The following is a 16806-nucleotide window of genomic DNA, read 5'->3' on the forward strand; positions in this document are numbered from 1 at the left end:
AGTTTGGGGATAAAGAAGAAGAAGAAAAAAGATAAAAACCTCAGAGGTCTATGAACGAAAAGATTCCATATCTAAAATGGCATAAACTAGATGGAGAAATAAGAGAGTTTTGAAAAGTATGTACTACAGAAAGCCAGGTAAAATTGAGATATTTGTTAACTTTGTATTTTCTTCAAACTTCTAGGAAAAAAAAAACACTATGAAAGAAAAGGCAAAAGAGAGAATAAGGCAACAGAATGAGATGAAAAAGTTGCTGGTAAAGTAAAGGAGATAATATAAGAAAACTAAAAATGTCCCAAAGGAATTTTAAATGCTTTGAGAAGCAGTAAAAATCAGAATCTACTTTGTAGAAAATGTAGTTAGTAATATGGAGAACAAGCTTAGGAAGCTCTCACGTAATTCAAATGAAAACACAACTTTAAAACATTGAGCGAGATTATGACAAGTATGGAGGATACTGAGCAGGAATTAAACATGTGGATAATTGATGTTCTTAAACTGATTGAAGACTTAAATCTGCAGATTAAAATGACTCACACATAACAGCCAAATTAATGAAAGGAAACTAATAGCTGGACATATTTTGATGAAGATTCAGTATTTCTTAGATATAAAATCACTAGTAGAAAAAAAAAATCCAAATAATAAAGGAAGACAAAGAAAACACACATATAGAAAAAGAAAATAAAGGAATCATAAATAAATAAATGTGATAGAAGTGAATACATATGTGATGGTAATAAATATAAGTGAATTAAATTCCATTATTATACAGCAAATATTCTCAGTTTGGGTCATTTCTCCAAAACAACCCCACAAACTAACTCCTTATATTTTATTAAAGAAAGTAACTCAGAATATTTAAAAAGAAAAGTATCAAGAAAAAGTTACATCAAATACAAAAAGAAAGCAGGGTTGGCAATATTAACACAGAAAAGTAGAATTCAAGGAAAAAGCAATCAGTGTGATAAAGAGGGCTATTATCCATTCATAAAAGGTAAAATCCACAATGAAGATATCTTATGAAGCTTTATATTGTTAGTAGCATATATTATAACATAGTGTATATATATATGCACATGTACGTAGTGATTAAAATATGGAGAAATTCACAGGATACAGTGGTAGTGGTAGATTTTTAACACGCTCATCACTTGATAGATCAATACAAGGGTAATATATAAAAGTGTATAGATAATCTCTTTAATATTATTTATGTCAATTATATATATTTATCTTTACATGTATCTGTTTTTATATCTAACAATCAAACATTGATCCTGTAACAGATTTCTGCTTCTTTATAAGTGCCTATGGGATATTTACGCAAATTGATGGCATGGTAGATCAGTGGTATTCTGTGGACCTGCTACATCAGAATAATCTTGGACCTTTAAAGCAAAGCACAGCAAAATGAAGCAAAACCCAAATACCCGCCCTCTCCCCAAACAAAAGCCCAGACTTTCAGGTTCTAACTCAACCATTTAAAACACACACACACACACACACACACACACACACACACACACACACACACACACACACACACACACCAGATGTAAAGATGTATAGAATATATAGAATATATATATAGAATATATATTCTCAGTTGTAATAGTTGTTGGAATTCAACGGGACAGTATCTTTAGGGTGTTGAAAAAAGAAAGAAAACAACCCTCTTAACCTAAAGTTCTATACCCAGAAAAACCATCAGCAAAGACAGAACTGTTTTCAGACATAAAAAAGTGAAGGGAATGTATCACTCACAGACTTTTCCTGAAAGATCACTAAAGGATGTATGTCAGGCAGAAGATGTACGTCTTGTAATTAAGAAGTGACAAGATGGAGCCTTGAACAGTCTAGCCACCAAAAAAAAAAAAAAAAAAGTGACAAGAAATAGGTAGAGTATGTTGATACACTTAATTACTAACTGGAAAAATTAAGTAATTTTTTACATGTTTAAAAGGAGGCTTGAGGAACCCGTGGCTCACTCGGGAGAGTGCGGCGCTGGGAGCGCCAAGGCTGCAGGTTCGGATCCTATATAGGGATGGCCGGTGCGCTCACTGGCTGAGCGCGGTGCAGGCGACACCAATCCAAGGGTCATGATCCCCTTACCGGTCACAAAATAAATAAATAAATAAATAAAAGGAAGCTTGAACTAAATTTATAAACAAAAGTAGCAAGGACAGTGGGAAGGGAAGAGTTCAGTGGATAAAACATACTTTATTGTTTCTCTTTTACCATCACCCCCCAGAGAGAGAGAACAAATTTAGTTTGTTGGAAAAAATATAAATAAGTGTATCGGAAGATATAGAAATACAATCTATAGCTCCCAAACTAGCAGAGGGATAAAAAGAAAGATAATAAAAAAGAAAAGAAAACAAAAAAACCCCACAACCTTTATTCAATTGAAGGCTGGAAAGGAGGAAAAAAAAAAAAAAGTGAAGAAAACACAGGGAATAGAAAATGTAAAATGATAGACTAGAAATAATTCCAAATATGGAAGTAATTATAATATGTATAAATAGGTTAAATTAGCCTATTAAAATATCAGACTATCAGACTGAATTAAAAATACAGCTGTATTCTTCTTGTAAGAGATATACCTGCAGAAAATGACATGGAAGGATTTAAAATAAAGGAATGGAAAAAGATACGCAGGGGGAATACTAACCAAGAAAGCTGGTGTAGCATTATTAATATCAGACAAAATAGAACTTCTGGAAAAAAAGCATTAGGGGTAAGGGGAGTACTGCTTTGTAACTTGGGAATGGTTCTTCCCCACTCCCCATGTTTCCTGCAGTGTGGAGGGAACGCTTTTGTGTCACACCCCTGCCTCTCTCCACCCTCTCTGACAGGTGTGTTTTGGAGCAAGAACTTGACACATAGAGCTGTGTTCTTTCCCCCTTTTCCTTTTGGAGCTAGATGTCCTCAGGGCGTTCTCCTTTGTGCCCCTGCACTGTCAGTCTCACCTGAGCAGCCCCCATGGGAGGGGGCTTGCCTCTGCCCAGCACTACCCATGACTGGGTGGGTAAGTTTGGCTAATTCGGGGGTTTAGTTATGAAGACCCATTTCTTCTTCATACTAAGGTAGGTGTTCCCAGTTGGTCTTTATCAGTAACAAAAGAGTTCTTTCGACTCCCAGCAGCCTTACTCTTTGTTGTTTGTTTGTTTGTTTACTTCTGAATTTGTTTAAAACATGGCAGGGAAAGATGCTTCTTACTGGGCCCCCTCAGAAGCCTCAGCTTACATGATGATAAACAGAACAGTCCACTCAGATCTAACAGTCATGAACTTGTGTATTTAATAACATAGTCTTGCATTTAAAAAAGCAAAAACGGACAGAAATAGAAGGAGAGAAATCCTTGCTTATAGTGGGATATTTCGATAATATCTCTCAGAAACTGATGAATTAAGCAGTCAAAAATTGCAAGGATATAGAAGATTTGAATAATGTAATTAACAAATGTGATCGAATGTATTCCTGCTTCCAACGAAAGAAAACAATACATTCTTTCAAGACCACATGGAATGTGAAGACAAAATATAAAAGGTCCATGTAACCAGGCTGGAGACTGAGCCAGAGCAGAAGCCCCTGGGGTCCTGAGACTGCGGGGCCGTAGGCGTCAGCCATTCCCACCACCGACTGCAACCAGGCCAGCAATGGAGCCAGCCCTGGGCCAGCCCTGCCCTGCCTTCCCCCTCCCCCGGCCCCTCCCCAACATCTTAGAATGTACTTATTAAAAAAAAAAAAATGTGTATATATATGAAACGTCTATATATTGAGTCAACAAATTTCAAATAATTACTATCATATAGATCATGTTCCCTGAATATAAGACAAATTACAAATCAACAATTAAAATACTGAAGGAAAAAAATGTCATATTTGGAAAGTTAATAGAAAAAAAAAAACCTTTGACTAACTCCTGGGCTAAATAGGAAATCACAAAAGACTTGACAAAATATTTAGATCCAAACGACAGGGAAAATACTACCTATCAAAATGTGTGGGATGCAGTTAAAGTGGTACTTAGATAGAGATGTATAGTTTTAAATGCAGTTGTAAAAAAGAAGAAATAAAATGAGTACGCATGCAGGTCAGGAAGTTAGAGAGAAAGCATAGTAGGAAAAACCCGGAAGAAAATAGAAGGAAGGAAATAAGACAATAACAAGCTAGTGGGGTAGAAAGCAAAAATAAAAATAGAGATGATCAACACAACCAAAAGCCATGTCTTTGAAAAGACTAATAAAATAGATAAAACTCCAGCCAAGACTGATTAAGGAAAACAGAGAAAAGATACAAACAGTATTACCGCAAGGAAGGGGGGACACAAGTACAAACAGAGATGAAGTCCTAAGAATACAAGAAACCTCTGTGTATCAGTGCATTTGATGGATAACTATATAGAAAAACATAAATTACCAAAATTGACTCAATCAGGAAAAAACCTAAACATTCACCACTGAAGAACTGAATTGGTAGCCAAAAATATTCTCCTATAAAAAACAACAGGCCGAGCGATGTCACAGATGTGTTTTAGCAGACCTTTAAGAACAGAAAAATCTCTATATTATACAAACTATTTCAAGGGATGACAAGCTACCCAATAATTTTACAAGGCTGAAATAACACCTTGGTATCAAAACCTGACAATGGAAGTACAGAAAAAAAAAAAGTAGGCCAGTGTTTCTTGTGAACATAGATACAAACATTTAAATAAAATATTAACAAATTAAATTCAGCAGATGTTAAAAATAATGCACCATAAGAAACAGGAGTTTAACCCATGGAATAAAAAGATGGCTCAATAGAATTGTAACCCACCAGGTTAACAGATTAAAAGCCATGTGATTATCTTAGCAGATTCAGAAAAGCATTCAGTAAAATTCAGCACTTTCATAATGTGCTAAATGAATCGGGAACAGGCTAAATTTAGACTCTCATGGTGAATCCCTTTATAAAGCAAATTCCATCCCATTCATTGTAAGTAAATCCAGTTTTCAAATATTAGATTTTCTTTTCATAAAGGTTCAATTGCATGTCAAAACCCACATACATCCAGAGGCTTTGCCCAATTCTTTGGGAGAACACAAAAAACCCACAAACAAACCAAAAAATGACAGGGCTCTTGAAGGTGACTACTTGCACTTCCCATTTTCAGTGGCAGACAGCTTTAACCAGTCCTGTTCTCTATGTATCTGCCTCCCCTGAGGTACCCAGGGTTCCATTTTTCCACCATTTGAGTGTGGCACCCGATGTGTGGGTGGGTGAAAAGAGGCAAATCTGACCCCAGGCACTTGAAGCAAGGGCCCCTGCGTGGCCTGCTCTCAGCTGCTTCCTCGTTGAGTGTTTCTTGCAGGTGCCCTTTTCTGATCCTCATCCCACGTGTGCAGGTCCAGACTGAAGACAGTGCATGAGCGGATCCCTTTGGCAGGACTGAGCAAGTTGCCCAGCGTCCCTCAGATTGCAAAGGTAAAAACCAACCCCTGAGAGAAGGCGGTGCCCCTTTTCAGCCCTGGGTTGGCGTCTGGCATGGGGGTGCAGGCTTGTCCTGGGTAGGCCCTCTGCTCTTTGGGGGGGGGGGCACTTTGCTCTTGACCCTTGACCCTGCATGGATGGTGGGGGGAGGGCTGTTGGCAGATGCCTTCATTGTCCCTGCCCCCTCCCTGGCTCATCCTCACTTCTGAGGCTGCCGGGAGAGCCAGGTAATCCAGAGTTTCTGCCCCCAAGCAGTTCACAGCTTGTTCAGGAGACAAGAGAAATGGAAAGACAGGGCTGAATATGGCGAGTGCTGTAGGACTTCAGAGGAGGGCTGAGGAGGGGGTGGCCAGGGAGCCTTCACAGCAGGAGAGAGGCCTGAGCCGGGCTGAAGGATGATCCGGACTGAGCGTCCCCTTAGCTGGTAGAGGGCCCCAGTCACTGCTTTGGGATGCTTGGCACCTGGGAACTGGGTCAGCAAAGTGGGGTGAGAAGGATGGTCAGCTGGCTTGGGTTGGACGCTCGCTCTGGGAGCAGGAATGCCAGGCAAGAATTGTGCCAAATACCTTTGGTGGAAGTTGGGGGGTGGATGGGTTTTAGGCATTGTCTTCAGGTCAGAACAGATACAAGTCTCAGGTTTCATCTTTCTGTCCCTCCTCTTACTTTATCAGGAAACCCCAGAAAGGTTAGTTGACATGCCTAGGCACACGTTGGTGAGCCACAGAGTCAGGACTCGAACCCAGGCCTCCTGACCCCGCCTGTCTTGCTCTCCCAGCTGCTTTCTCTTGGTGGGCAGAGGAGTCCATATGCATAAGGGCCGAGCCCGTGGCGCACTTGGAAGAGGAGTCCATATGCACTCTTATGGACGTGGTCCCTGAACTGTGTGTTTCTCTCCCTGTTCAGGCTTTCTGTGATGATGCAGTGGGGCTGAAATTCAACCCTGTCCTGTACCCCAAGGTGAGGACCTTCATGCTCCCCTTGCCCGTTATCTGGGGCCCTGCAGCTTGGCATGGATTTGCACATCTTTGGCTTTTGGGGGGATTCTCTGCATCTTGGGTTTTTTTTGTGCAGCCTCCATGATAAGCCTCCATATTCCCCTATCTCCCTACCTACCCCTTCACAAACTGGTCTGCTGGGAACCCATCCTTAGCCATCCTGGGTCTCTGGCCCAGCTGAGTCGGTCCCCAGCCTGTTGTGAGGGTGGAGAGGGTGGCAGTGTCATAGCTTCTCCACCCCATATGTACCTTCCTGAGACCAGTGCCAGGGTGGGGTGTGATGCCACCTATAGCTGGGGGACTGTGCAGAGGGAGTCTGCCATCATGGGGATGGGGGGTGTGGAAGGCAGAAACTTACTAGGAAGTAAAAGACCAGATAGGCTCCCCGTTGCCCATGTTACTGCAGTTCTGAGGCCTTGCAAACCCCTACTTGGCCTCAGTTAATAAACAGGCTGGTTCTCTGATGCTGTCCTTGGGATTGGTCTGATCTTGAGGCCAGTTCTGATATGGGAGTGTGGGTGGGGAGAGAAGCAATAATAACAAAACAAACCAACAAATCCACTCAAGAGCAATTATGGCATGACAGGGCTCAAATCACCCACAGACAGTGAACTGCCTGAAATTGGCCACAGGAGAAGACCCAGGGTACCGACTGCTTCTTTGTGAGCCGGCAGGGAGGGGACATGGAAGCAGAGGCGTGCTTCCGAGCTTCTGCTGTGGTCAGTGCTGTGGCGGCTGAGTCTTGCTGGGGCTGTTTCTATCTGTTCCCTGAGTCCCAACTCTGACAACCAGGAACCATGAGATGAAATGTCTGGTGGGGAAGAGAGGCCCCCATCCCGGCTGAGACATCCAGAACCCTCTGGAACAAATGCCTTAAATGTGGGCACGACACTCTTGGAAGTACCCGTTTATCCCTCTGCAGTGGTCGAACTGAGGGCAGAGTCCTCTGCTGCACAGAGCCTTTCTTCTCTCAGATCTAGCCTCTTCTTAGCAGTTTTACCATCTGTGGACATTCACCACTAATATGCTGAACTCTGAACGTTTTTCACCATTCAGACTGACCTCTCTTTTATAATTAAAGCTGAATTAGTGAGGTTTAACTAAACGTTAAAACTGCATCATAAAGGCCTAACTTAACTACAGGTTTGGCAGTTTTTGTTGTCAAATGACATTCGTTTGCATAGTTCTGTCTATAACTTGGAAAGCCCCTGGGCCTGGTAATAATGGGAGAGCAGCTGTATTTTCATGTTTTCTGCAGTTGAAGGACTGCTTAGTCCGGTTGGGATGTTAATCTGGCTGAGATGTGTGTGTGTTTTTTAAAAATCTGCAGTTTAGAACGTTCCTTGGAAGATCTCCATGGCCTGGTGCCTCTCCCTGGCGGGGCACCTGTTCCTCCTGTTTGACTCGTCCTGGGCAGGAGTGGAGGCTCCTTCCAGGGTCGGGCAGCAGCGCTCTCGCCGGGGCAGCTGGGAAGGGTCCCGTCTCCTCAGGCAGCTGAGAACCTCACAGAGATATACAGTGGGTGGCCACCAAACACGGGCCACGTATTCGAGTCAACGCATGGTGCTTTGTTTGCTCTTCCCCTAGCACAGCACATGGCTGAGGCCCTTCTGTTATTGCAGAAGGGATTCCAACAGCACCCAAATCTTTTCTTTCCCAATAAGCTGGTTCAGCTCTGATCTTTCTGGGGGGTTACATAGGTGATGGCGATCGCTGCTCTGTGCTCAGTGAGGTGCCTGACCTCACTGAATCTTCATAACCACATCTCTCTGTTTAACAGATGAGGAAACTGAGGCCCAGAGAAATTAAATGGCTCACTCAAAGCTACGTAGGTAAAAGCAGCAGATTGAAAACTAGAGTTTAGTGTTTTTGACTCCAGACATGAACTCTATGAAACGTAATGGAATATTGGATAGAACTGATAGGTTTTTTTTCTTTGCTGTTGTATTAGAGTGTGTTCCTCCTCAGAATGTTCTCGTTAGAGACCCCTCGTTTTATGGATAAGGAGATTGAAGTCTGGGCAGGAGTACTGACACGCTTAAAATTATAGTGCCGATTAGAGGAGGAGTTAGGACTAGAGTCATCCTTTTACCAGTTTTGGGGTTCTAGCCTCACTTTTTACACCACAGATAAAAGACTGGAGTAAAGTCAGTCTCCTGAGTCCTGCTGGACTCCTGTGCCCAAGCTTTGGCTGGCACATCTGGATAGGGATGGAGTGGATGTTGCAGAGGTTTGGTTCCTACTGGGGAAGCCCTGGTGCTGAGATCTAGCTAAGTCCTTGGGAGGTGCATCCCGACTGTCCCCTTGTTAGTCCCCTTTTCTCTTCCTTCATACGTGTGGATGTCTCATATGAGGGGACACCTTCTCTACCTAAATAGGTGTTCCTGCTTCCATTTTCTTCCTCACTTGCCTCCAAATTAAAGCTTTCATTTTTTTCTTCCCGTATTTTCCAGGCCTCTCAAATGATTGTGTCCTATGATGAGCACGATGTCAACAACACATTCAAATTTGGGGTCATTTATCAAAAAGCCAGGCAGGTAAGCACCGTGAATCCATACTGGCCACTATATCCTAAGGCTTCTCACCGAGGACTCTTTTTTCCTCCCCGACCCCAAGCACAGGAGCCCCGAACCAGGTTCTTAAACATTTCTGAATGCAACTCTCATATTTAAAGTATGAATTAGACTGGAGCTAGAAGAATATTCACAGAAGGCTACTCCTTGCAAAAAAGGCCTGCAAATCCTTTCAACGATGTAGTTTTTCATATAGCGTATTTTAATTCTTCCTGGCCACCTCAGCTTATATTTACCTGTGGGCCGTCAGTCACAAGAAAAATCTGATTAGGTAGAGGGACTGGATTAGCACAGCTGCTCTCTCCTTGCCCAACATTCTCCCTGCCAGCTGTGAATTATGTGTCCCCCACCCCCAGTGTCAGTGGTGTGCTGGATTGAATTGTGTGCATCCTTCCCCTACCTGTCTTCAGTGACATCATGTTAGTAGCTTGAAATCAGCCGTGGTGGAAGTATGAGTATTTATGCCATGGAAATTGGCAAACACCAGGGTTTCTATTTTCCTCCTATGGAGATCCAGTTGTTAAAAAAAACCTGCCAGCGCATCACTGATCACCCTCTTCCGTCTCTTTTTTAAAAAAAATTTAATTTATTTTATTTTATTACTATATAATGTAAATATTTTTTGTGGCCCTTTACCAATTTCCCCTTAAACACCGTCTTTCCTCCTCCTTTCCCACCTATGGTGTCCTTGGTTTCATTCTCTCCTTTAGAAAGTTCAGGGAATTATTGTGATATTCCCCTTTCCTCCCCTCCCCTCCCCTCCCCTCCCCTCCCCTCCCCTCCCCTCCCCTCCCCTCCCCTCCCCTCCCCTCCCCTCCCCTCCCCTTCCCTTCCCTTCTTTTGCTCCCACTTGTCAGTGAGGACATGTGGTATTCTTCTTTCTGTACCTGGCTTATTTCACTTAACATGATTTTCTCTCAGTTCATCCATGTTGTTGGGAATGGCAGAATGTCATCCCTTTTTATGGTAGAGTAGTATTCCATTGTGTGTGTGTACCACATTTTCCTTATCCAGTTGTCCATCGATAGACATTTAGGTTGGCCCCAACTCTTAGCTGTTGTAAATAGAGCTGTGATAAACGTGGCAGTGCAGGTATCCCTTCAACATGATGATTTCCATTCCTTTGGGTATATTCCCAGCAGCGGGATTCCTGGATCGTGTTCTCCTCTGTCTCTTGTAGCACTCACATGCTGCTTTGGAGTTACTTGGCCCAAACGATGTTTCTCAAAGTGTGTTCCATGAGTGCTAGTCTGGTGAGGTACTTTTTGAGCAAATGACTTGGGGAGGGAGTGTCACTTGTGTGGCAACATTTCAAAAGCTCAAAGAACCCCCAAGGTAAAGAGCTCTTTATACTTTTGTTGAACTCAGTGTTTCCCATCCTTTTTTGATCAGAATCTTCCCATCTTTTCTTCTTCTTTCCTACCATGAACATTTATTAACATCCCAAGCAGAGTGGTCGGCTGAGCACTGATGTCTCCTCACCTGGATTCTATGGTAGAAGGTTCCACACCCATTTTGTCTTTGTATCATCTAAGAGCCTAGCATAGTGACTTATATAAATACACTTAATTGTTATGTGAATTAATGAATGAATATAAATTATGGCCCTGCTAGTGATAAATGGCAGGTCAATAGTATCTTGATATTATCTATGTTTTTTTATATGATGGTGTTTTTCTTGGCTAGATGATAGTTGATTTCCTTGTCTAAAAATATTAGACCACAAAAGACATGTGTTTGCTTAAAAACACTCTAACTAGGTGAAATGTTTAGGATCTGAAAGACCAATACTGATGAATCTTATAATTTAAAGAGAGATTATTCAGGTAGCCACTCTAGTTATTTTCATGTATTATATTTTTATTTTATACAGCTCTGCTAATATAAACCCCCTAATTAAATTCTTTGCTTGTGAATTTTACCAAAGCAGATTTTATAAGGTGATTGCAATCCGTTGTTCCAGCAAAGTTATAATTATTGAACATTAACCATCCACCTCTGAGAAGGAGTCTGTGTGTTGTTTTTGTACCTGATGCTGCTGCGGGGGAAAAAGTCAGGAAGATAAAATTCTATTTTAAAAAAACTAGGCAGATTGTTGTTTTGCGAGCCTGCAGCTGGGGGACATTTAACATGAACATTTGCTGCATGGAAGCCCTGTGCTAGTCATTAGATATAAATAAGCCTCACCTAACTCCCCTGTTTGTCATGCACTGTGCTGAGCATACTGGGAGACAGAGTGATGACTAAGAGACCCCCTCCCTGAGTGCATGGTCAAGACCAAGGCCAGTATAAAAATAATGACAGTGCTCATACCAGGCTGGGTGTAAATCTTGGAAGAGAGGTGCACACCCCAGAACTTATGCTGAGTTGTTTTCCTAGTAGGAGATGGAGATTACCTGGAAGCGGCTGCTCTCTCACACTCTGGCCTCATGACCTGGGGCAAACAGGATGCTTGGCTGTAGTTGTAATGCTTTTGCGGCAAGCTGTAGATCAGGGATCAGCAAACTTTTCCTGTAAGGGCCAGATCGTATTTTAGACTTCATGGGCCTTGGGGTCTCTGTCACAGCCAATCAACTCCGCCTTTGCAGTGCAAAAGCAGCCACAGACAATATGTAAATGAGTTGGTCTGGCTGTGTTCCAATAAAACTTTATTTATGAAAACAGGCAGCAGGCCAGACATGGCCCACAGGCCATAGTTTGCTGACCCCTGCTAGAGAGCAGTGTTTCCCAAATTTCAGACATTCACAAAATACATTCAGGATCTGTATTATATTGTTTCTTCCACCATATCTCACTGTTACAATTTTCATCAGAGCTATATTATTAATTACTTAATATTTTCCTTAAAAAGTTTTTTAAGACTTAAATTCCTTTATTTTTAAAAGACATTTTTAATATTACTATTCTAACTGGAAAACCAGTATCACTTGTCATGAAATAGAAGGAATTCTAAAAAGAAATACTGTAAAAAACAAAGTTATTGAAAGAACTCTAGTAGATCCTGTTGCCTATCCCAGAACCTCAGCTCTGCTCTTTTTTGTTACAAAGGAGACATTAGGGAAGTATTAAAGAATCACCTATTGGAGACTTTCTCCTTCCAGTGATTGGACAATCTGGAGTTTCTTTGTGTGCTATCATTCGTTGCAGTCTATGTATGAGGGTACTTCAAAAAATTCATGGAAAGATTCATATCTTTTAATTCTGTTTTTCCATGAACTTTTTGAAGTACCTTTGTATGTTTGCAGAGCCTTCAGCTGTTTGGAGAGCTTTCAGCTGTTTGCAGATCCTGTCAGTGTTTGCAGAGCTTGCGACTTTTCAGCTTTTCTTTCTTTTCTAATTATTAAACTTTCTCTTTTTAGACATTTGTAGATTCATATACAATGGTAAGAAATAATGCAGAGAGATCCTCACGTACCTTTTGCCCAGTTTTCCCCAGAGGTAACGTCTTAGAAAACTATAGCACAATATCACAACCAGGATATTGATAGATACAAGCCACAAAACTTTGTCAGATTTCCTCAATTTTACATTTGTGTGTGTTGTATATTTTGTTGCATATAATTTTATCACGTGTCGGTTCCACAGTCAAGATGTAGAGGAATTCCATCAGCACAGGGGTCCCTTGTGTTGCCCTTTTATAACCACGTCACCTGCCAGTCCTTAACCACTTGCAACCACTAATCTCTAATTTCAAACACTTTTTTGTTTCAAATTGTTATAAAATGGAATCATACAGTATATCACCTTTTAGCACTGGCTTTTTTCTGCTCGACAGCATTCATCCAAATTCTTGAGTATGTCAACAGTTCGTTCCTTTTTATTGCTGAGTAGTATTCCATCCTGTCAATGTATCACTGTTTGTTTAACATTCACCCATTGAAGGACATCTAGTTGTTTCCAGTTTTGGGCTATTATGAATAAAGCTGCTATGAATATTTGTGTACAGGTTTTTGTGTGCACATAAGCTTTCATTTCTCTGAGATAAATGCTTAGGAGTGCAGTTGCTGGGTCGTATGGTAGTTATATGTTTGGTTTTGTAAGAAATTGCCAAAGTGTTTTCTAGAGTGGTCGTTCCCACCATCAGTGTATGAGTGACTCAGTTTCCCCACATCCTTGCCAGCATTTGATGTTGTTACTGTTTTTTATTTTACCCATTCTGATAAATGTGTAGTGATATGTCATTCTGTTTTTAATTTGAATTTCTCTAATGGCTGATGATGGTGAATATCTTTTCATGTCCTTATTTGCCATTTGTATGTCCTCTTAGGTGAAATGCCTGTTCATGTCTTTTGGACATATTCTAATTGGATTCTTTTAACTGTTGAGTTTTTAACTTTTTGTAACAGCTTTATTGAGGTATAATTCTCATACAATACAATTGATAATAGTATGGGAATTCTTTCTCAAGAAAGTCTACAATTCACTGGTTTGTGATATAATCAGAGTGGTACAATAATCATTACTATCTAATTCCAGAATATTTTCATCACCCCCCAAAGAAAACCTGTGCCCACTAGCGGTCACTCCCCATCTGCATTCTCTTTAGCTCCTGGCAACCACTAATGTACTTTCTGTTTCTATTCTGGACCTTTTGTAAGTGGAATCATATAATACGTGGCTTTCTTGTCTGGCTTCTTCCACTTAGCATAATGTTTTCAAGGTTCATCCATGTTGTAGCATGTATCAATACTTCATTCCTTATTTATTGCCAAATAATATTCCATTGTGTGGATATATCACATTTGTTTATCCACTCGTCAGTTAATGGACATTTGGGTTGTTTCCACTTTGGGGCTGTTATAAATAGTGCTGCTATTAACATTCATATACAAGTTTTTATGTGGACATATATTTTCATTTCTCTTGGGTATATAGCTAGGAGTGGAATTGCTGGGTCATATGGTAACTATGTTTAGCATTTTGAGGGACTACTAGATTGTTTTCCAAAGTGGATGCACCATTTTACATTTCCACGAGCATTGTATGAGGGTTCTGATTTCTCCATATCCTTACCAACATTTGTTATTGTCTTTCTTTTTTATTATAACCATCCCAGTGGGTATGAAGTGATATCTCATTGTGGTTTTCATTTCTGTAGAGTTTTGAGAGTTCGTGTGTGTGTGTGTGTGTGTGTGTTTGTTTGTGTGTGTGTGTGTGTGTGTGTATGTGTGTGTGTGTGTGTGTGTGTGTATTTTTTTTTTCTGGCAGCTGGGTAGTTTGGGGATCTGGCCAGCCTCTTTTTATGTATTTTTGAGACTAGTCCTTTGTCGGAAGTCCAATGATCAATTCTTCACATAAGGATTATGTTTTTGGTATCAAATCTAAGAGCCCTTTGCCTCAGCTTTGCCTTTCGGATTGACCAGCAGCCTTTGCCCACATAGAAAGTCTCCATTAACCAGCCCCGAAGACCAGCTCTGTCGAGGGAGCCTCCACTAGTCCTTCCTACAGTTGAGGACAGCTGTGGCCAGTGTGCTGGGTGATAGGGAGACAGGAAGAAAGGACCAGATACCTGGACAACCATGTTCCTTCCCTGGGCACCAAGAAGGCTTTTTCTAACTCCTGCCCCGTTCTTGACTCTCTTTCAGACCCTGGAGGAGGAGCTATTTGGGAATAATGAGGAGAGCCCAGCTTTCAAGGAGTTCTTGGACCTGCTGGGGGACACAGTCACACTGCAGGACTTCAAAGGGTGGGTTTTGGCAAAGCGATGGCTCCAGCTCCATTGGGGAGGCTCTAGAGGAAGGCGAGGAGCAGACAGCTCAGTCCTTGGGAGGAACATGTGAGAGTTAAAAAACACATGAGGAGCTTGGGACTGTTTTTCAGCATCTGATCAGCACTCACCTGCATTCCTCAGGAATCAGTGGTCCAAGCATAATACATCATGGCAGATTATCTGAGAGGCATTGACATTTGGCCCTAGGATGCGTGACGAAATTGCTCCCCTCAGCTTTGGCTTCTTAATTACACTTGGCTGAGACTGAGAGTGAAATGAGTCCACCTTCCCCATCACTTACCTGCCAGGCATTTGGGAAGGAGAATCCTGTGCAGTTTGCTGAGGTGGGGGGTGGGAGGGTGAGGTGGCAGGAATGATACGTTTTAGAAAATACACAGAGAGTAGATAATTTTGAGTTGATGCAAGTATAATAATCCCCTAGGCAGGAATCCATGCAACAGTTTATGGTTAAGTGGACAGAAAGAGAATATTGAGGCTATTGCTTGGTAAACTCTGGCCTTTGATTTTCCTTGGCAAAGGCAACATTTGGGAAGAGTTCAGACCCGGCCAGCCTGTTCTGTGCTTGGTGGCTGGCACATGACATGGCTGAGGGCCCTAGAATTCCCAACCCCAGCAGCCAAATTAACAGGAGCTCCTAATATCATGTGTGAAAGCACCTAGCCCAGTGCTTAGCATGCAGTAGGTGTTCAATAATTGCTTTCTTCCCGTGCTTCATCCTCTCCCCTTCTTCCTTCTTCTTGTTCCTTTCCCCTCTTCCTCCATCTTTTCCCCCTTTAGGGTCATCACTGCTGTCTGGAGTCAGTCACACCTGGGTTAAAATCCCAGCTCCACCACACAGAACTAATGCTCTATGACTTTGGACAAGTAATTTTACCTCAATAAGCCTCAGCTTCTTCACCTGTAAAAAGGGAGATAGAGATAGTCCCGACCCCCACTGTTGTTGGGGGTTAAAATAGATGATGCGTGTGAAGCCCCTAAGCTAGTGTCCCACACTGGTAGTCATTATTGTTACTGTTCTCAATTTTACCATCTTTCATTGACTTTGAGATACTGTCCTTATAAGATGCATCTTGATTTTGCAATGTTAAAATGTGAAAAGATGTGGGTCTTAGAATAGATGAAATAGAGTGTATGTAACCCAGAAGAATCCCAGTGATGATGTAATCCTATCACTTTATTTTATAGAGAAAGGAAACTGAGGCCTAGACAGATGAAGTGGTATGTCCAAGGTCACGTGCTGACTTAGCAGCAGAAGCAGGTCTAGAACCTGGAGCGCCTGACTCCCAGTCCAGTGTCCCTTCCACCGTGCTGGGCTGAGCACATTTTCTGGCTTGGATTATGGTGCTGGGGGACTGACATCCAGGCTCCATCCTATTTTGTTTTTTTAATGGAACCTGCATCTGCAGTCTCTTTCTCCGGCTGAAGAAAAAGATCCAAGACTGGCAGCCACATTGCTGTGAAGGCAGAAGGGACAGCTCCTGCAGAACCATCCAGTTCCTTAGTACTTTTCTTTCCTGCCTGTGAGGAGATAGCCAGAGAAGGGACCTCCCTGCATACCCCTGAGCTAGGTGCTGCCGTGGTTGGGCCTCTGTATCAGGGACTAGCTGGGTAGAAGTCAAGCATCTGTCACCTCTTCTGGATGATTCCTGATGCTCCTGTGGGACTTGCCACCATCCGACAGTCCTGGCTGTGGACTGAGGGCTTGGAGGTGACCTTGCAGACAGCAAAGGCCTGTGCCCAACCTTGGGGGCCACTGGCACCTGGGATGGGCATTTGTCTGGGATTGTGGATGGATGGGTTTTTTTCCTACATGACCATCCACTGTGGAGGGGACACAACCAAAGCTTGAAATGGAGGTTCTGCCTTTGTCTTTTAAATAATGGATTTACAGGTAGATGCCAGGGCTAGTCTGTGCGGAAGAACAGATCTCCTGGCTTGCCTGCTTCACACACCCTAATGGGCCCTCAGCTCTCCTGGGCCTGCCCATCCCTCCCTGCCGCATGTCTGTAGGGAAGGTTGCCCCGAG

The 16806-nt window shown here is 42.3% G+C and overlaps 1 protein-coding gene across 1 annotated transcript in view; it reads left to right on the plus strand.

The window, feature by feature from the left end:
• RAP1GAP2 (RAP1 GTPase activating protein 2) overlaps positions 1 to 16806 on the plus strand; it is a 215970-nt gene that overhangs the window by 168073 nt on the left and 31091 nt on the right. Inside the window, exons 10-13 of the mRNA XM_063109817.1 lie at positions 5397 to 5475; positions 6385 to 6438; positions 8930 to 9013; positions 14635 to 14735. Coding sequence (XP_062965887.1) covers positions 5397 to 5475; positions 6385 to 6438; positions 8930 to 9013; positions 14635 to 14735 — 318 coding nt within the window. The remainder of the gene's footprint in view (positions 1 to 5396; positions 5476 to 6384; positions 6439 to 8929; positions 9014 to 14634; positions 14736 to 16806) is intronic.

Source organism: Cynocephalus volans, chromosome 10 (assembly GCF_027409185.1).
Source record: "Cynocephalus volans isolate mCynVol1 chromosome 10, mCynVol1.pri, whole genome shotgun sequence".
Classification (NCBI taxonomy): Eukaryota; Metazoa; Chordata; class Mammalia; order Dermoptera; family Cynocephalidae; genus Cynocephalus; species Cynocephalus volans.